Genomic DNA, 21,206 nt, shown 5'->3' with positions numbered 1-21,206 from the left:
GTTAAATTCTTAAAGTAAAAGTGACATTCTCCTTCGTCACTTTTACTTAAATTTTTAACATTACCATGAAATGACTCAGGATGTTTGAAAGTGGTTCCGGCCTCATTGGATTTCATATGGAGAAAGGAGAATTTTAGATTTCATTCAAAATCCAGCAGACTTATCAATTTTTCAGGATTGGGAGATTGTAATGTTTCCAGGTGACACCACCTGCCCAGGCTACCCCTGCCACCAGTAGAGGACATGGTCTACCTCCTATAGCTCCTACTTCTAGTTCTTCAGCTTCTAGAGCATAGCAGACTCCACTGCCAACTCCACCAACACCATCATCTACATCTAGAGGGAAAAGGAAAGCTGTGGCATTTTCTCGCAAGAGGGACAGAGGAAATCAATAGGATTAGACTTTAGTTATTTTCTTCATTTTATTGTATATGACATTATGACATGATGAGATACATTATTATATTTTTTGTTGATATTTTGAGGCTGAGTTGGGACTCAGGAGTCAGGACTTATTATTCAGGACATGATTCAATGCTATGTGTGATTTTAGCACTAGAAATGATATTAAAAATCTTATATATTAGTTCTTTTATCATATTTATGTGTCAATGTATTTATTTTATGTTGTAGATGGTTTAGATATTAAAAAAAGTGAAAAAAAATGAAAAAAAATGAATATTTTTGTACCAAACGATTATTTCCCGATAATTCTGATTTTTTTTTATTTTTTTCTCGTGCCGATATTATCCTGATAATGATTAATGCAACATTGGTTAGTAGAGGGAGCACGTGTTAGCTACAGAGGGAGCTCCAGCATCAGGAGTGTCTCTAGACTGACAAGGATGTCAGAAGTTGGATGAATCAGTTACTTACTTCTCAGTAATTGAGTTGCAGTGCAGTAGCATGATGCAACATGATGAGAGGGGATGCAGTGCAAATGTAGTGCTGGGAGGATGGACTGGCAGTAGCACGGATGTAGAGGGAGCTGCCGTACGAATGCAGCAGTGGCAGTGGCAGTACGGATGCAGCAGTACAGGATATAGCAATGTCAAGGATGTTGGGCATGGAGGCCTAAAATTAGCATAGGGACCGGTGTCAGATAATCAGGGTGATGCTCAATCTGGAGTATTACTAGAGCACAATCCTCGTTAAGAGGGAGTGTTGATTTGGGGTAGCATTGGATGTGCTCTAGCCATGAAAATTGGTGGAGAGGCTAAAACACATGAGATCTCCAAGACCCAAAAATGGTTTGGGCAGACTCTAACCGGTTCAGGAGATATTAAAATAATTAATATTTTTAGTGGAATTCCTAAATCTAAACTTAGGAAAAATAAAATATTAATGGGTATTAATCTAGATTCTAAACTGGGTTAGAAGGTTCCAAAAGTCATGGATCAAGCCAAATCTAATCTTAGTTGTTGATTAGAGATTTAATCTCAGCCGTTGATGGACCAACGAGAAAAGTATAAGAGGAGGCTTGAGGGTGTAAAAATTTCTCATTTCCCACCCCGGTTTTCAGTTTCACCTTATTTCTCCAAAATAGTTAAATGCCCTATTCCATATCCATACATTCAACAACTGGAAAATAAATTTTGCTGAAAACATAAATTCTGGAAATTTTACAGAATGCTGGAAAATGCAGAAAAAAAAAAAAAAAATCAGCACATATAAGCAGCCATTCAACACATTCAAACACAGTTCTTTTTGGTCAAGGTGACCCTGGAAAAACCCCCTACAGTTCTTGGGGAAAACCAGTTCGAAAGCTCCTTATTTCTGGAAAATGCTTTTACAGTGAGAAATATTCAGCAAAAAATTAGCAAGCAAACTTTTACAACTTATCTCCATTTTCGTGCCTCACAGCCAACTGGAAAAACTTGCAAACAGCAAAACAGAACAACAATAAATGTTGCACGGCCTCCTCGATTTTTGTGCCCAATTTCAGCCTTAAATGCTGTTGTATGGCCTGCCTAGAAAAGCATGCAAGCTGCCATAAATACGCTCTACGGATTTCCTCGATTTTTGTGCAAAAAAACCAGCAGTACAGCTGTATGGATTTGCCTCGATTTGCATGCCAAGGTACAACCCCTTGCTGTACGGATTTCTGCTCCTCGATTTCTGTGCACTTGCTGTACGGATTTCTAGAAAATCCTGCCCAAATTCTACCTTTCACTGTGTGCTAACTCAGCTGTACGGATTTGCTAAAATGCTGCCTTGGAATGTTTGCCAAGCTGCTGTCTCCTTCTCCTCCCTGTCCAAAAATCTCCCTTGCTCTCTTGCTCTCCTTCTCTCAATCTGCTCATGAAAGAATAAATGACTTTTTCCTCCTTTTCCTCCTTTAATCTAACCCTAAGTGACTTTTGGGAAAACCCTAAATCCAATGGCTAAAATAGATTGAGATCTAGGGCTGAGATTAAATGCTCATTTAAATCTCACTTTCTATTTTTTAATTCACCCCACTTTAATAAAGACCCACTTAGTCATTTATTTCCAAAGTCACTTATCCTTTCTAATTTTACATTGACTTTATTAAAGTCACTTTAAAATTAGATTTTAGTAACTTTATCACTTAAAATCACTTTTAAATTAGATTTGACTTTATAAAAATTATAAAGTCACTTTAGGAGAAAAACTAAATTCTTTTGGACACTTTTCCCTAGGCCAAAGATCAAAGTCTTAGGGAACCACTTGTCCTCCGGTACCAAATTACAACACTCCCTCTTACCGAGGAAGGTGTTCTTCACCACACCCATCTTGTCTCTGAAGTAGACATGCTTGCCCCGTGGTAAGGCTTTGGTAAGAATATCTGCAACCTGCTCATCAGTGGGAATGTACTCAAGCTTCACAGCTCCCTTCTAAACATAGTCTCTAATGAAATGATTTTTTATCACGATATGCTTTGAGCTGTCATGAAATACTGGATTCTCCGTGAGTTTAATGCAACTCTGATTATCATAGTGAATCACTGAAGGTCTCAACGGCTAACCAAATAAGCCAAACAACATCTTGCGAAACCAGATGGCCTCACAACTAGCTAGACTGGCTGCCATATACTCTACTTCTGCTGAACTCAATGCTACTAACTACTGCTTCCGGCTGAACCATGACACTACTGTCGAACCCAACCCAAAACAGCACCCTGAAGTGCTCTTCCTACCAGAAGCACAACCTGCCCAATCAGAATCAGTATAACCTGCCAATCTCACTCCATCCCCTTGCTTGTAGTCCAGACCATAATCCACTGTCCCCTGCAAGTACCGCAAAATGTGTTTTGCAGCCACCCAGTGAACCTTCCTAGGCTCACACATAAACTGACTCATCGTGTTGACTGCAAAACAAATATCTGGTCTAGTGTTGACCAAATACATCAAGGAACCAATCAACTGCCTGTACAATGTGGGATCCACCAACTCGAACTCCGAAGCATGAAGCTTCTTCCAGTTGGTGATCATCGATGTCGACATGGGTTTACAATCCTCCATGTGGAATCTGCCAAGGATGTCCACAATATACTTCCCTTGCCCTAGGAAGAAATGCCCCTCCTCCTGCCAGACCTCCAAACCCAAAAGTAATGCATCAAGCCGATGTCCTTCATTTCAAACTCCACCGCAAGATCTCTCTTGCAATGCTCTATGAGTCTTTCTGCACCTGTAATGATCAAGTCATCCACATACAGCACCAGAATGAGAGGCTCCTCACCTATCACAATATAGTAAAGGTTTGGATCTGCCTCACTCTTTGTGAAACCCATCCCCTGCAAGTATGTATCTATCCTGGAGTACCAAGCTCTGGGAGCTTGCTTCAGGCCATAAAGGGCCTTCTTCAGTCTGCACACATGGGACTCATTCCCATGCACCTCAAAGTCCTGTGGCTGCTCAATGTACACCTCCTCCTGTATGAAGCCATTGAGAAATGCAGTCTTCACATCCACCTTCCAACCCATCTCTGTTGCTATCGATATAATAGAGCGGATCGAAGTATATCAAGCCATGGGAGCGAAGGTCTCCTCATAATCAACTCCCTCTACCTGGGAGAACCCTCTAGCCACAAACCTCGCTTTGAATTTCTCAATGCTGCCATCTGTAGCATGCTTTACCTTGTAAAGCCATCTGGAAGTAACCACGGATTTGCCCTCAGGCCTCGGCACCACCTCCCAAACATCATTCTTCATGATAGAAGAATACTCCTCCTGCATGGCCTCTCTCCAGACCTGCTGGCTAGCTGCCTCCTCATAGCTAGAAGGCTCAGAGTCAAGGATGCTGGTAGCCATTGCCATATAGCTACAAAACCTCTCAGGTGGTCTACTCTCTCTGACCGGCCTCTTAGGCTCAGCAACTGATGTGGCATCTCTCAAGGTGTCCTGAAGCCACTTGGGCTTCCTCTTCCCTGAGCATGCTTCTCCCATTGGAGAATGAAACTCCTCCTCCTCATCACCATCAGTAGCCTGAACTCCTGACTGCCTGTCTGCTGTCCTCCTACCTGCACCTGAACCTGTAGAAGCTAACGTACCGTGTGAACTGTCCATTAGTGGACTCCCTAGTGAACTGCTCTGTGGACTGCTCTGCATGCTGCCCAGAGCACCACCCCTCTGGCTCGTCGAGCCACTGCTCACTAACGGACCTGGCATCGTCATAGATGTACTTCCGGATCCTCCTGATCCCTGCTCACTGGATCCCTGCGACTGACTCAACTGCTGCTGAGGGTCTGGCTGATCCAGATACTCTAACTCCCGTGACCTCCTAAAGGCCCTGTCCTCCTCAAACTTCACATCCCGCCTGACAACAACTTTCCTCTGTGCAGGAATGTAAATCCGAAAGGCCTTTGAGGTCTCACTGTAGCCCACAAAGATACCCTACTCTGCGGTGGGCTCTAGTTTGGTCCTCTTCTCCTTGGGTATGTAGGAGTATGTAATGCACCCAAAGATACGAAGATGACCAATATCAGGCTTCTTCCCAGAAAAAGCCTCCTCCGGAGTCATGTGCCCCAAGGCACGATGCGGACTTCTGTTTTGCAAATAAACAGCTGTGTTGCAGGCCTCTGCCCACAAGAACAATGGCAACCCCTGATCATGTAACATGGCTTTGGCAACCCCTATGATGGATCTGTTCTTCCTCTCTGCAACCTCGTTCTGCTGGGGGTTGTAAGGAACAATGAACTCCCTCCTAATGCCTGCCTCCGCACAATAGTCAACAAACTCTCCAAGGGTGTACTCTCCCCCATTGTCCAACCTCAGGGACTTGATCTTCTGACCTGTCTGTGTCTCCATAAGAGCTCTAAACTCCTGAAACCACTTGAAGACCTCACTCTTGGTGTTCAAGAAATAAATCCAGGTCCTCTTGGAGTGATCATCAATGAATAAAACATAGTACTTATATCCACTCAAGGAAACATGAGACATCCAACCGCTCACATCAGAATGAATCAAATCAAGTATCCCAGTCGCTCTGCTGTCACTGCTGGGAAAAGGGGATTTGGCAAACTTGCCCATCGCACATCCTCTGCAAATATCAAAGTGATCAGTACTGAAATCTGGCACACCTATAGTGATCTCCTGCAAGGTCCTCAAAGCTCCATGTTACATATGCCCCATCCTGCGGTGCCAAATCTCACACAGCTCAGAACTGCTAGCTCTGCTGTCGGTACTACTGCTCAATTCCAAAAGGGGTTGGAATGCAAACTTGTACACCTTTGCATGGCGTACACCTATCACTCTAACTGAATCAGCTGGAGTGCCCCTGGGATACATCAACACCTGTCCTCCCTGAACAGTACCTCATATCCTCTGTCCTCCAAAGCTGAGACAAATATGAGGTTCTTCCTCATCCCTGGCACATAAAGAACATCTGACACCTTCAAGGGAGGTTTGGACTCCCTCTGAAATGTCAGTGTCCCCACACCGACTGCTCTAACATCTATGTCATCACCGAGTACTACCTCCATATCAGTGCAACTCTATGAAAGCTCTGAGAAGTACTCACGGACTCCTGTCATGTGACGTGAAGCCCCACTGTCCACATACTAGATACCCGAAGATGCTCTGCTAATCAAGGGAAAAGCATGCTCCCTCTGAACATGTGTGGCAGGTGATCCTGCACTAGAGGACTCACACGCAGTGAACCCAAACTCTCGGTCAAAACGATCTGCAAAGTCCTCAACCTTTGCTGAAGCTGCCATGCTCTGGTTCTTCCCCTTCTTCTTCTTCTCCGGACACACAACTGCATAGCGTTCCATCTTTTGACAATTCCAACACTTCACCTTGGAATAGTCCTTCTGTGTGTTACCCTGTTTACCTTTACCTTTGCCTTTGCCCCCACCATTGCTTGTGGATGCCTACTTCTTCCCTTTGCCTTTCTTGCCTTCTGCCAACAGTGCTACATCCTCATCCTGCTCAACTGGCTTGGCTGCCCCAAGCTAACCTTTCCTGATCTCTATCTGAATGCAATCATCCCAAAACCTCTCCCATGTGGGAAGGGTCTCATGTGCACAAACCCCATCAGCAAAGTTCATCCATGAACGGGGGAGGCTATTCACTGCAATTCGCACCAACTCAGTGGGTGGAATGACTTCTCCAATTGCTGCCAACTCATCTCTCACATTAGTAATCTTTGTGAGATATCCAGCTGCACTATCATTACCCATCTTAATGGTCTTCAGCTTCTCCTTCAGGACCATTTTCCGGTTTTTATTGGTACTCTGGTAGAGATTGGGCAACACTGTCCACATCTCATGGGCATTTCTCTTTCCTCTCACATGAAGAATGCAATGGTCTTTGACTCCATTTAGAATCAGTCTCTTACCCTTGTTCTTTTTATTATAGTCAGCCAACTGAGTAGCATCAGTGGGTACAACAACAGGGTTCTGTGTAGTATGCACCATAATGTCCTAGACTTCTGCCTCTTCAAAGATACTCTGCATTCTCTCTTTCCAAACGCTGTAATTGGAATGTCCATCCAACCTATCCTCCACCCTCAATCCCAATGACATCTTGCTGTCCTAAAACTGAAAAATTAGCACTGCTGTAGTAAAGATAAAATTGTTGTTTGTGAAAAATCAGCTTGCTGGAATTTTTTGAGTGAAAAATCAGCAGGCTGTAATTTTCCTCCTTGCTGTTCCAAACTGCACTTCAACACTCAAGCTCTGATACTATGTAAAAATTTCTCATTTCCCACCCCGGTTTTCAGTTTCACCTTATTTCTCCAAAATAGTTAAATGCCCTTTCCCATATCCATACATTCAACAACTGGAAAATAAATTTTGCTGAAAACACAAATTCTGGAAATTTTACAGAATGCTGGAAAATGCAGAAATAAAAAAAAACAGCACATATAAACAGCCATTCAACACATTTAAACTCAGTGATTTTTGGTCAAGGTGACCCTAGAAAAACCCCCTACAATTCTTGGGAAAAACCAGTTCGAAAGCTCCTTATTTCTGGAAAATGCTTTTACAGTGAAATATTTAGCAAAAAATCAGCAAGCAAACTTTTACAACTTATCTCGTTTTCCATGCCTCACAGCCAACTGGAAAAACTTGCAAACAGCAAAACAGAACAACAATAAATGTTGCACGGCCTCCTCGATTTTTGTGCCCAATTTCAGCCTTAAATGCTGTTGTATGGCCTGCCTAGAAAAGCATGCAAGCTGCCATAAATACGCTCTACGGATTTCCTCGATTTTTGTGCAAAAAAACCAGCAGTACAGCTGTATGGATTTGCCTCGATTTGCATGCCAAGGTACAACCCCTTGCTGTACGGATTTCTGCTCCTCGATTTCTGTGCACTTGCTGTACGGATTTCTAGAAAATCCTGCCCAAATTCTACCTTTCACTGTGTGCTAACTCAGCTGTACGGATTTGCTAAAATGCTGCCTTGGAATGTTTGCCAAGCTGCTGTCTCCTTCTCCTCCCTGTCCAAAAATCTCCCTTGCTCTCTTGCTCTCCTTCTCTCAATCTGCTCATGAAAGAATAAATGACTTTTTCCTCCTTTTCCTCCTTTAATCTAACCCTAAGTGACTTTTGGGAAAACCCTAAATCCAATGGCTAAAATAGATTGAGATCTAGGGCTGAGATTAAATGCTCATTTAAATCTCACTTTCTATTTTTTAATTCACCCCACTTTAATAAAGACCCACTTAGTCATTTATTTCCAAAGTCACTTATCCTTTCTAATTTTACATTGACTTTATTAAAGTCACTTTAAAATTAGACTTTAGTAACTTTATCACTTAAAGTCACTTTTAATTAGATTTGACTTTATAAAAATTATAAAGTCACTTTAGGAGAAAAATTAAATTCTTTTGGACACTTTTCCCTAGGCCAAAGATCAAAGCCTTAGGGAATCACCTTTCCTCCGGTACCAAATTTCAACGGAGGGTTAGTTGGAGAACACACCAGAGTGATCAGTCATTCATTTTGCTAGAGCGGGGTTGCTAAGCAAAGTTGAATTAGTAACCAGTAGCGAGGGGCAGTGAGTAGGGGCAGAGAGGCAGGGACAATATTGGGAGACCAGAACAGAAGTGGAGAGAGCCAGAGCAGCGGTCAGTCTAGGCTATTCAGAGCCTAGCAGAAGCAGCGCAGAGCCCAGAGAGACTGCGTCATCTACACAAAGGGTAGAGGGAGTGACGCAGAGGCTCCCAGAGGTTGTGCAGTGCCTCAGAGGGCCGACACAGAGAGTCCTGGGGCTGGCACAGGTTAGCAGGAGGCTGACACAGAGGCCAGAAGGGCCTGCGCTGAGCTTCAAATGTGCTGAAGAGGGTTTCGTAGGACAGGTTTTCTGAATACCTGTTTCCGGATATAGAGGTATTGTTGTCGTATATTTATCTCTATTGGGTGACCCAGTTTAGGCACCCAGTTGTACTTTGATAAACTGCATAATAATATAACCCTCTGAATAGCTGCACCGGTTTTCCCACATTGGGTTTTTTCGGGGACATTGGTCCAAAAATAATGGTGTCACTTGTGTGCTTGTTTTCTTTCAGTTGATGATCTGTAGATTTTGATACTCTACTTGTGTTTATTTTCAGTATTTACATGGTAAATAACTTGTTAAGTAATTAAACAAGTAGGAAAAAATAAACCATATAGTACAAGAAGAATTTCTAACGGGTTAAAATTAGAAATTCCAACACCCAAGCTGTTGTAGCTACATCAAGCACCTACAGCCTTCAACAGAGACAAACATCCACTAAACTGTGCACAAAATACTCCCAACATACCTTAGAACATCTGCGGCTAGGCTCCTCCAAAGGATCTGCGCCAAAACAGTCAAGAGAAACACTCCAAACCGTCCTCCTTGTTCCCACGATAGGCTGCCTCAGATTCATTGTCCTATTTCAGAGGTGTCTTTGATGTTAGATGCTCCTTGGATGTGACAATAAGCCTCCATACTCACCTTTATTTATATGCATCTCAAGGGCTCAACGAATCTGCCCTTGTGGGCTTACTTTAACACAAGCCGACCTGACTTTTCATGAGCAAACCCAACAATTACAGATAAAAATTAATATCTCCACTTCTAGAGCTTGGATTTTGATGATTTTCGCTACCCCTCGCTTCTCTTGGGGTCCTCAATCATCTCCATCGATCACATGTCAAATTCTCCTCATGGTTTAGGCCCCACATTGATGGGTACAAAACTCCAAGCTTGAGTTCCAAGCCCACAAAGTACTTTTGTGGTGCTCCAACCTCCAAACCCTGAACCCTAAGGCTTTGTGTACTTCCCACGCTACCAAATCTCAACAATCCATCCAAGCACTAACCACAACTTGGCTCACAAGTCAAAGTTTTCTAAACACAACCTACTTGGGCAGGGTCTTCAACCTAGAACAATCCTCATATAGGATGTGTTGAAGAATGTAACTAGTGTCAGTCTTCATAATTGTATTTGAGTCATGATGTATTATATTTATCAAAAGAAAGAAAAAGAAATTTTATTATTGAATAAATTGACTTATCAAAGCATGGGTTTCATGCTTGAGTCAATTGGTTTTAGGTCATAGCCTCCATTGCAGGCTTTTAGGGTTTATGTCAAGTATCCTTTTCCATGTCATATTGTAAAGAATCCTTCTTGATATTTATCTGTCAAAGAAGAAATATATTTTATTGTATTTTAGATCTTCTCAACCTCCTCCACCAAGTCGGCCTCAAGGAAGGACAAGTCGGCCTCAACAAGGGAATTTGACCTCACAAGAAGCCTATATATTGGAGCAACTCGACCTCATTTTTCACTCTTTTCACACAAGTTCGAATTACAATAGCTGGGAGCATAAAAAGTGCGAAGTTCAAGAAGGAAGCTGGAATCAAAGTTTTTGGGTCTCTCTCTCTCTCATGTGTAATGAAATTCTAAAGTTGCATCAAAGCTGCGAATCTACATCAAAGCTATGACGCTACATCGAAGCTGGGAAGTTGCATCAAGGTCGAAGCTATGAAGCTGCATCAAAGCTATGAAGTTGCATTAAGGTCGAAGGTGTGAAGTTGCTAGGCTAGAACTACTGAAGTTGCTAGATCGAAACTGCAGTACTAAAGCTGGGTCAAAGTTCTGATGCTGGGAGTCATAATTCTAGGTTAAAGCTGCATTTGAGAAGTTGGCACTTGGTAACTTTGGAAGAGATCATCTATCAAAAGAAAGAGTTGACTTGGTGGAGGAAGGTCTTTTGGTCTAGGGTCTTGGTCTATCTCATTTTGAATTACTGAAGGAAGAGTTCTTCACTGGGTTTTTCCCTATATAGGGGTTTTGCCCTAGCTGTGCACCTACAACTGGTGTCCTTGATCGTCGTTTTTTGGTTTTGGTAATTGCTTGATGAACTAAGATAAAAGGACATAAGAAATATTATAATAATAATCACAAGTAATTATCAACAAAGAGAAAAACTTTCTGCCTTTCTGATTTTCCAATAGGATGAAGGGTAACAAGGTGCATGTTCTAGTGGAAAAATTGTGGTATGTATTATATTTTGGCAAAATCAATTAGTTTGAGTTTTGGTTTTTGACTCCATCAAGGTCAGTTCTTGTTTTGTTATTACTTTTTATGCATATAGAAAATTACCACTATGCATTGTTGTTCTCATTGCATGGATGCAAGCATTGATGCATGTGAAGCATCAGTTTGTTGGAAACTCTTCTCTAATGCACTATTGCTATTTGAAACATTTTGAAATGGTCACTGTAAGACTAATATATGAAACAAAAGTATGATTAAATTAAGATCATGTTTCCTCTTAAAAAGATATTACCCTAATTTTAAAGAACTAGAAAACAACTACAGATCTCCCTAAAATTTTCATTGAAATCAAATATTGATCTCTCTAACATTTTACTAGTTTTAATGGCATATTCTATATGCTTTATTTTATTTTGAGAAAGATTTTGAATTTAATGCACAACAAAGATTTTTAAGAAAAATACTACCATGAGATGTGGTTTTTCGGTCTTACCGAGTAACGCTCCTGGCCAGATAATAAAACTCGGTGCAGAGTAGATCTAAGACAAAATGAATGCCCATTATATAATATGTCAAAGTGGAGAACAAAATAATAATGACACAACTATCTCTTTTAAAAACCAACGTAGAAAGAAAATAAAAATTCATGAATGCAAAAATATACAAGATTTGTTTAGCACACAAATCAAAATATTTAAGCAAGGAACTACAGAACTGTCTGTCAAAAGACTTGCGTGAGGTGTTCGGTCTACCAATCCACAAACTAATTCCTAAATTCATAGTTAGAATCTAATTGCCCATATTCTAACTTCTACACTTTTTGTTACAGATGCCAACTCAAAAGAAAATAGTTAATAACATACTTATGCTATTAGCATTTCCATAAACAATAATATTTCTTAGAAGTGTTTATCGAGTAGATAACTGGATTTTCTCTATCAGAGTCTCCAATTGTAGTACGATGAAGGATGTGGCTTTTTCTTTTAGTCAGTTGGCTTCATTTCCTCCTTTTTTTTCATATTTGTCATGCTAGCACTAGTTGGTGAAATAGTGTTAGCTATTGGTGATATTTGTAGACAAATTTTCCTCCTAAGATGTCAAGAAAGAAATTATATGTTGGTGCTACAACTAGCACGGGTAATTCTAGATTATCCTATATAGTTAGCATTGGTGCAATGCACAGTATACTTGGTAACATTGACGTTAGAATCACTTTGATTTTAATAGTTTGGTAGTGTGCATCTACCTTACCTTAGCCACACAACTGTTCTAAAATACGAGTATATACATTATCAACTTTATTTGACCTCAACGTACAAGAGTTTTTGGTGTATATTTTTACGATTCAAAATTCACGACTGTGATGCACGTATTTAATATGCATGGTCAAAATTTTCCCCAATCACTGCCTTTCCAAGAATGGTGGCATCTAATTGTCCTTCTATAGTTCTAATGATCAAAACACTTAAATGTCAACGATGCTAATTAATGCAAATGAACAATCATCCTCATACAAAAGGCAGATAGTGTTGACCTGCTGTACTGAATACAATTAACCTAATTAAATTGGAGTTGTCTATGGAGGCAGAGGAATTGCCCGGACGGCCAAAAGTGGCCGGAATCTATGCAAAAAAATTTAAAAAAAATCTTATAGAGGCAATGTTTGAATCATGTTTTTGATAGTGGAAATGGATTGAGCACCATCAAAAATTTCCGAGGCCCCTAAAATCTTGAAGTTTGACAGCTATAACTTGGATTTACAAAAATCCCTGCCGGATTTTTTCAAAATATGACCAAAATTTCCATAACTTTCAGGGGAAAAAAACAGTCTTGTTAGACTACGGCAATCAAATTTAGTTACTAAGAGTCGCAACTCATGACTATACATTGTGACCTTTCCCCTACACCACTATATGTATTATGTAATGTTCTGAATAGGAAATTAATAGTGAATAGCAGATAGACATGCTCATGAACCGTACCTAAAAATGGATAACATACATAAATAGCAGATACACATATATCGGCACCAAAGCTGGGTCTTTATATTAAAATTTGAGCTGAAGAAGTACAATATAGTGAGGGAAAGAGGAACCTGGGCTTGCTACAGCAAGCAAGCAAAACCCCAGGTTGAGAAAACACTGCCAAGTGCTCAAATATCAGCTCAACAAAGCTCTGTGCAGACCCAGTAAATTCCTACTCTTGCGGCTGTAAGAAAATGGTGATACATGCCACTCTTACACTTAGAACCTCCTGAAATTGTAGTTGGTGCCGCTCCACAATGTGCTCAACCAAACCTAGAAAGGAATCTGCCCCAAACCAACCAGCTGGAAAACCCACAAAATGGTGCAATTACCGGTTGAATAATAAAACGTACTGCTGATCAAAAAGGAGATTTATGGCCTGAATACTGCCTGGAAAATTCTGCAAATTTAGCCCCGAACTCCTCTCAATAAACCTAGAAAGGGTTTTGGCTAACTCTAACCTTCCAAAATTGTCCTCTTTTGGTACTATGCCCTCCTGAACCAAGACTGCATCCCCCTGTGATGTAATATGCTGAAATCCTCCTTATTTCTCCTCAATCTGCAATAAGAATGATAAAGGAAGTTTTACTGGAAGTAGGGGAGAGGTTTCACATCAAGTCCCATCTCCACAAAAACGTTGTCCAATGACCCCCCTGCGCAGGCCCTAGGAAGATAAATTCGTTCCCCTCAATAGCAGTCACCTCCAGCTCCAAAACTTTCCTCAAAGGTTAGACTCCCCCTCAAGCAACTCCACTAATTTTCTCCTAACAAAACACCCTCAAAAGTTAGTTGAAATGAGTGGTACGATTTCTCTATTGCGTCCTCCCTGGAGTACGAATTGGTTGAAGGAATATGCTGAAATGTGTTACAATACTCCACAAACCTTCTCACCAAATTAACAATAGCTTGCCTCCCTAGGGTGGCACTCGAAGTCCATCGAAAGAAAGGTGAGTTCTCCCTTTGGAGAACTTTGTGCTAAGCAACACTTGTGACCTAGCTAAACAACTTGAGCAACAAAGGAAATAGGTGAGTGAACAAAGGCCCCAATAGATTCTATGCTCCTTCTATTTATAATTTTTTCTTTCCTCCTCATGTGGGTCCCTCCATCCAATATTTTGACCTCCTTCCCTTCCCAATTTGATTTTCTCTCCAAGTGGTGGTATTTCTTGTAGGTGTGGCCCCCACATTCCACTAGAAAATTAATTTTCTATTTCTCCTAAGTCCCATACACCAAAATGTCTCCAATGCTCAATTTACAAAATTGTGCTATGCTTAGCACCTCCCCAATACAATCCATTCACTCCCTCAGATGAAAAATCAAAATTGGGGACATTATAGTCCTCTCCACCAACAATTGCTTGTTCTCAAGCAATGCCTGAACAAGCGCTCTTTCTGATTGAGGATCCCCACTGTCATTGCAAACATAACTTGGGTCCTAAGTGTGCCATTGGATCTTCCCTGATCTTTGTATTGTCCTATAATGAAGAAGTCCCTTGATACCAGGATCCCAAGGCAACCTGATCAATGTGAAGCACCCCTTGCTCCACTCACTATCCTACCAAATATGGGCGTTAGAAGCTCTCTATCTACCTCCAAAAGTAGAACATCTCGACGATGTAAAACTGTCCAAATCCTCATGAAGCTGCCCTACCGAATAGTCCACCTCATGCACTCTGATTTTGGGCCCTTGAAGATACAACTCAATCCCTATGTGAATGAAGTCTCTCATGCATGATCTCCTCCTGAAATACTCTTGTTGGCCAATCTACCATGTTGATGAAGTCCCCCACGCCATCAACGAATCACTGAAACCCGATGGAAAATCTGGATGAAACTAGCTCACCCCTATGGGTCGCTGAACCACAAAGTATTGTGACGTTAGGTCTCATGCCCAACGCAACAAGAAACTGTCCTGCTGACCCCGCGACACCCTGGTCATCACTAATTGTCTAGCATGCTCATACCAGAGTCTACTCTTGCATAGCTCTCGGCCACAATCTATGCGATGATCGAGGTTAGGCCCAACTTGCCTAAGCGACTCACTAGTGCTAGCGCTTATCACTCCATGGTTGGCCCCAATCACAAGCAACAATCTGCCTCGCCCTATGGTGAGGGCTTCGGTGATTCCCCATGTGTCCGCCTATGAATGAATTAGTTTGCCTATTATCCTGACCATGCTCACTGAGGAGTGGAGTATCCCACCAATCCACTAGATCCCTGGATCCCATAACCATACTGGAGGTCCACAACCCCCAATCCTCTCTGCTTGCCCTTGTGATATGCTGCTAGCTATTGGGACCCCTATGTGCCTCGTCTTTGACTCTTGTAGGTATTGAATAGGTAGGCATCGAGCATCAAGAACCTGTATCGCGAATAACAAATTGCTCCGCGTATGCCAAATCACACAGCAAGATCTGTTGTCTCAGCTCCTAATGATGTGCCCAAGTACTGCCAGAAGCCTAGGCATCATCCTGCCAATAGGGACTACTATCCCCCTGTTGAAAAACCTAGGGCAAACATAATTAAAGAGATTCTTCTTAACATGATAACAATTTGTGAAGTGATTTTACAATTTTATCTTAGCTTGATCTTCTTGACATTTTTAGTGTGTGTGTTTACTTCATCAACTTGCTACCAAAAACAAAGAGACAAGAACACAAGATGTTTGGCATTCTGCCAGGGCCAAAACCTCTCCCTCTTGGAGAGGAAAACCCGCACAAAGTTCTTCTTATAAAGATTCCAATTGATGAATACCAAGACCATGACCCTTGACCCATCCTGCCACTCCAAGACCAAGACACCAATTCTCTTCTCTATCACTGCTGAGATCATCATCACTGCTACACCATTGAGGCCATCACTACTGCATCACTGAGATCTTCATTACTACTTCATCATGTCAATGCGATCTCTTGTCTTCATTGAGATCTTCACTGTAACCTTGATTCTATGTCTTCATTATGACAATCATCATAATGAATGTTGCACCATATCTCCATCTGTACTTGGATCATCACTGTACTCTTGCTCAGATCATCATTATGTTGACTGTGAGCATGCTGAGAGTGTACTTCATGACAAGTATGCCGAGACTGTGAGTGCAATAGTGAGATCATTGTGATCCTCCTTATGCCGAGACAGAGAGATGAGACTGCACATAGAGAGTGAGGATTCCAAGCCCTTCTCCATCATATATATATACATAGACTACTAGGAGATAGGTCCACCGAGACAGTGGTAATGTTTCTCCTTGCACTGAGATCCTTACCATCCTATTTATGCCAAGACTATAATGGTTCCAGCTTCTTCCCATTATGTCGAGACTGTTTCTAGCACAAAATTCATACCAAGACTGCGTCCTCCTTTAACCCATCCAAAATCTCAGAGAACAATCCGAGTTCTGCTCCTCTACTATACCCATCCGAGATTTGACCTTTCTGCTTCTTCTACCCATCCGAGATCTAGTCTACCTCCACCTTATACCCATTCGAGGTGCAGTCAAACCATTAAACAATTGCGTTCCTGTAATGCGGATCTGCTCCTATATCCATACGAAATTTCAGAGAGAAAATGCGAGTTCTGTTCTTGTGATTTGCGGATACCTTAACGGGGTATTTATAGTGGTTTATGCCTCCTATTTTGAGCCGACTTTTACAAGTGAATTGACATGTCTTTTATATAAGCTGACATGACATTCCTTTATTCATTTAATTAAATTTTTGAGGCCGACATGATGATCTATTTATCGTTTTTCATGCAGATTTCTTTGTGCTTGTAGCTAGAGGATTGTGCTTGGTCTTTGGAGGGCTTCTACACATTTTGTAGACTAGAGTACATTACACATATGCTCATGAAGAGCTTCTTTATACATGACATGACTCTTTGACATATTAATAAATCCTAAAGACATCAAGAAGAAGTCTTTGACTTAATAACACTTCTTGCTCATGAAACCCGTGTAGCAAGGCATACAAAAATAATTTATTCTCTTTTATTTCATCATTTACAAAGATCATGTCATTATGAAGACCAAACCTAGTTACTCTTTCTTCAACACTCCCTCTTTACTAGGGAGGTATTCATAATGGTACTTGGTCATTCTCAATTTGAAGAAGTTCTCACAAGAAGATTAGATTTGCAATCCATCTGTTATAGCATCACTTCAACCAACATTGTTTTCATTTAGCAAGGCCTTGACTAACAATTCTATCTTTCACTTAGATCAGAGCACACAATGTTGGCGAGACCAATGACTGATAGACACACATCATCATTGTTTCTCTTAGGGTCATACCCACTGGGTGTTCTTCGAGTATGCCCTACTAGGACTATTCTCATCTTGGGTTCCCATCCCTCAAGAATATCGGTCCTCTTGCCCACTCTTGTCTTAGATGCCCTACCACATCCTCAAAGAATGTCAGAGGCTAGATGATTACACAATCCTCCATTCTTTCTTCCAAACTAAAGACAAGAATGTCGTGTCTAACTTTCCCTCTTAACCAGGGATGAGTTCCAAATTTCTCTTCACTCAGAAACTTCCTCGAGTTCCTTTACACATAGGAACCTTCCAGAGCTCCCTCTTAAACAGGGACTCTATCATCAGTACTTTACAGGGTTTTCTAGTTGATTGATGATCCAAGACCTCAATGTCATCAATTTCTTCATATGTAGGGTTCAACCATCCATAACTTTCCTTCATCATGTCATTTCTTCTTTCCTGGAAAGTATCCTCCTTGGCTTTACAGTTGGGGCTTCCTTCATAGGGCCATCTATCTTCACTTTTCCTTCAACGGTGATTGCTCTAGATCACAAGGTACATAGTTGTAACATCCATCACAACTCTCCTTACCTTGGCCCTGCACACATACCCACACTTTCTCCAAGAGGTCAGAAACCCAAAAAAAATCACATATTACCTTTTGGTGATGGCATTTGCCAGTGACATCTTCTTGTAGGTATCAACACCCTACGTACATGTTGACACATCTCCCGAAGATATCGGTTGTCAAGGGTCTTCATCTTTTCAGACTTCCATTAGAGTCTCCATATCTTTCTGGGAGATTTCCTAGTCAAATCTTCCTGATCCTTTGGATGTTGATTGCCTTCATCATGGTTGCATATTTCACGATCTCTTCCATCCTCACACCTTCCATCCCTAGGATCCTTCAATCAAAGTTTCTTTAATTGTAGTCAACCACCTCATACTTCATATGAGGACATATTATGTTGATTTCATCTAGTGTGACTTATGCCTTCCTGCATCCTTTCAGAGGAGGAGATCCTTTTTCTCTTGATCATGCTTGATCCATGTTACCTGCAACCATATGACATGACATTACAATATTAAATACAAATACAAGCATACATACCTCATTTTACCTTTAGGTCATCTAGGCTTCTTCCAACAGCTTCCTTGATTGAAAAGACCTTCAATCCCTTGATCTGTTTCATTTCTTATGTCATCATCTCATGAATTCCATAAGTTGGATTTCCTGATGAAACACTTGCTACCTCTCGAGATCAATGAAGTTTCCATCAGAGAATCTTCAGGATCTTGCATATCCCTAACTAGCAAATGGTTCCTTTGTCTTGGATGACTTCTTCCTTTTCTTTAATGTCCAATGAGGTTCCCAAGCGCTATATTCTTCATGTTTGACTGCCATGGATTTTGTCTTCCATAATTCCTATGGTGGTGATTCGAGCTCTTGTTTCTAATGCCTTCACGATGCTATGATGCATCATAGTCATATTTGCAAGGACTTATGATAGGACCTTTTGTGAGGGACACCATCCACTCATAGTAGAGGTCTGTTACTCCCTCTTTCCTTGGCCCCTTTTCTTCAGCTTCCTCCATCCTTTCGGCGATATGAGCTTCTTTCCATAATCTTCCCATAGCACTGAATCTTAGCTATATTATTCTTGTTTGAGGACCAAAATTTAGCCTTCAACACTTTTGTCCATAACTTGTCCTTTTTCCATTTTGCATAGATACCACAAGTTGTTAAATGAGGAAACTTCCTTGTCCCAAGGACACTTGTCATCTTACTTATTAAGAAAATAGATGATTGTCTTCTTATCATCTTTCTCAGATCTCCCAATTGAGATCTCATGAAGATGACCTTCTTTACTGCATTTCAGAGAGTACATCTTCTAGCATTTCATATATTTCTTTTCTGTCTCCTTTCATGCTACATAGAGATGAGAGGACATTTTAAGAGTTCCCTCTCATGAATTCAAAGGAGACCTGTTCACTGACTTCTCTTTTCCATAAGGATTCTGTCAATCCTTCTTATTCTATGCAAGGACCTTTGATGACCCATCTATCTATAGATCTCCTTGCAGTCATGAAGTCATTTCACCAAAAAATTGATTAATGAAAATACTTACTTGAGATGTGAAGATGAAATCTTCACCTTGATCATGTTGGCAGTAGTTGGAGCAGATGTATTGATGCTTCCTCTGACTGAGATCCTTGATAGGAGGATTGCCTTCTTTGCCTTCGAGCTATCTTGATTTATATATTCAACAAATTGCTGATATAATTGGGCTACATAAGGAGCCTTGAAGTATGCAACATCGAATTGAAGTTGCTTGCCATGATGTATAGAGATTCATCAGTTAGTACAACTTCTATTTTGAGTACTGTCCATATAAACTCCTATATATGCCCTCGAATCAAGTTCTGAGAATCCGAGATTTTAAGACTGTGTTCTTTATAGAGAAGGATTCAATCTGAGATAGTGACTATCACTGGGATGTTGTAGACGAAACTGTGGGAGGCACCAAAACTGTTGTCATGTACCCCTTGAGATCTGAATGCTTTATCTTTTGACTATTGTCATCCAAAACCCTTGTTGTTGTAGACTGTTGTTGTAAACTGCTTCCTTGATCTAGGGTTTGATCAAGATGATTCTTTAATGTAGATCTTGACATCCTTGAGCTTGCTTTGATGCTTTGCTTGAAACTTGATCCTTGCATGTCTCTTTTTCTGCCCTTCCTTTGACTTTTGAACCTCCCTCTGATACCATGTTGAAAAACCTAGGGAAAACATAATTAAAGAGATTCTTCTTAACATGATAACAATTTGTGAAGTATTTTTACAATTTTATCTTAGCTTGATCTTCTTGACATTATTAGTGTGTGTTTACTTCATCAAACTGCTACCAAAAACAAAGAGACAAGAACACAAGATGTTTGGCATTCTGCCCAGGCCAAAACCTCTCCCTCTTGGAGAGGAAATCCCGCACAAAATTCTTCTTATAGAGATTCCAATTGACAAATACCAAGACCATGACCCTTGACCCATTCTGCCACTCCAAGACCAAGACACCAACTCTTTTCTATCACTGGTGCATCACTGAGATCTTCATTACTACTTCTTCATCATGTCAACGAGGTCTCTTGTCTTCATTGAGATCTTCACTGTAACCTTGATTCTATGTCTTCATTATGACAATCATCATAATGACTGTTGCACCATATCTCCATCTGTACTTGGATCATCAATGTACTCTTGATCAGATCATCATTATGTTGACTATGAGCATGCTGAGAGTGCACTTCATGGCAAGTATGTCAAGACTGTGAGTGCAATAGTGGGATCATTGTGATCCTCCATGTCGAGACAGTGAGACCGAGACTGCACATAGATAGCGAGGATTCTGAGCCCTTCTCCATCATATATATATACATAGACTACTAGGAGATATGTCCACCGAGACTGTGATAATGTTTCTCCTTGCACTGAGATCCTTACCATCCTATTTATGCTGAGACTGTAATGGTTCCAGCTTCTTCCCATTATGCCGACCCTGTTTCTAGCACACAATTCATACCAAGACTGCGTCCTCCTTTAACCCATCCAGAATCTCAGAGAACAATCCGAGTTCTGCTCCTCTACTATACCCATCCGAGATCTGACCTTTCTGCTCCTTCTACCCATCCAAGATCTAGTCTGCCTACACCTTATACCCATCCGAGGTGTAGTCAAACCCTTAAACAATTGCCTTCCTGTAATATGGATCTGCTCCAATATCCATATGAACTTTCAGAGAGAAAATGCGAGTTCTGTTCTTGTGATTTGCGGATACCTTGACGGGGTATTTATAGTGGTTTGTGCCTCCTATTTTGAGCCAAATTTTACAAGTGAACCGACATGTCTTTCATATAAGCCGACATGACATTCCTTTATTCATTTAATTCAATTTTTTAGGCTGACATGATGATCTCTTTATCGTTTTGCTTGC

At 41.0% G+C, this 21,206-nt stretch overlaps 1 protein-coding gene across 1 annotated transcript in view; it reads right to left on the bottom strand.

Moving 5' to 3' along the window:
* Positions 1-21,206, bottom strand: part of LOC149205840 (kihadalactone A synthase LFS-like) — a gene marked incomplete at its 5' end in the record, with an annotated part of 258,780 nt that overhangs the window by 64,326 nt on the left and 173,248 nt on the right. The window contains one exon of the mRNA XM_089397521.1: positions 11,430-11,475. Within this exon, the coding sequence (XP_089253647.1) occupies positions 11,430-11,475 (46 nt within the window). The remainder of the gene's footprint in view (positions 1-11,429; positions 11,476-21,206) is intronic.

The sequence above is a fragment of the Pinus tabuliformis genome, chromosome 1_2 (assembly GCF_031772625.1).
Source record: "Pinus tabuliformis cultivar Carrire ecotype Pingquan chromosome 1_2, CPIR1, whole genome shotgun sequence".
NCBI classification, from domain to species: domain Eukaryota; kingdom Viridiplantae; phylum Streptophyta; class Pinopsida; order Pinales; family Pinaceae; genus Pinus; species Pinus tabuliformis.
Note: the sequence above shows the minus strand (reverse complement) of the source record. Positions and strands in the feature narration are given on the sequence as shown.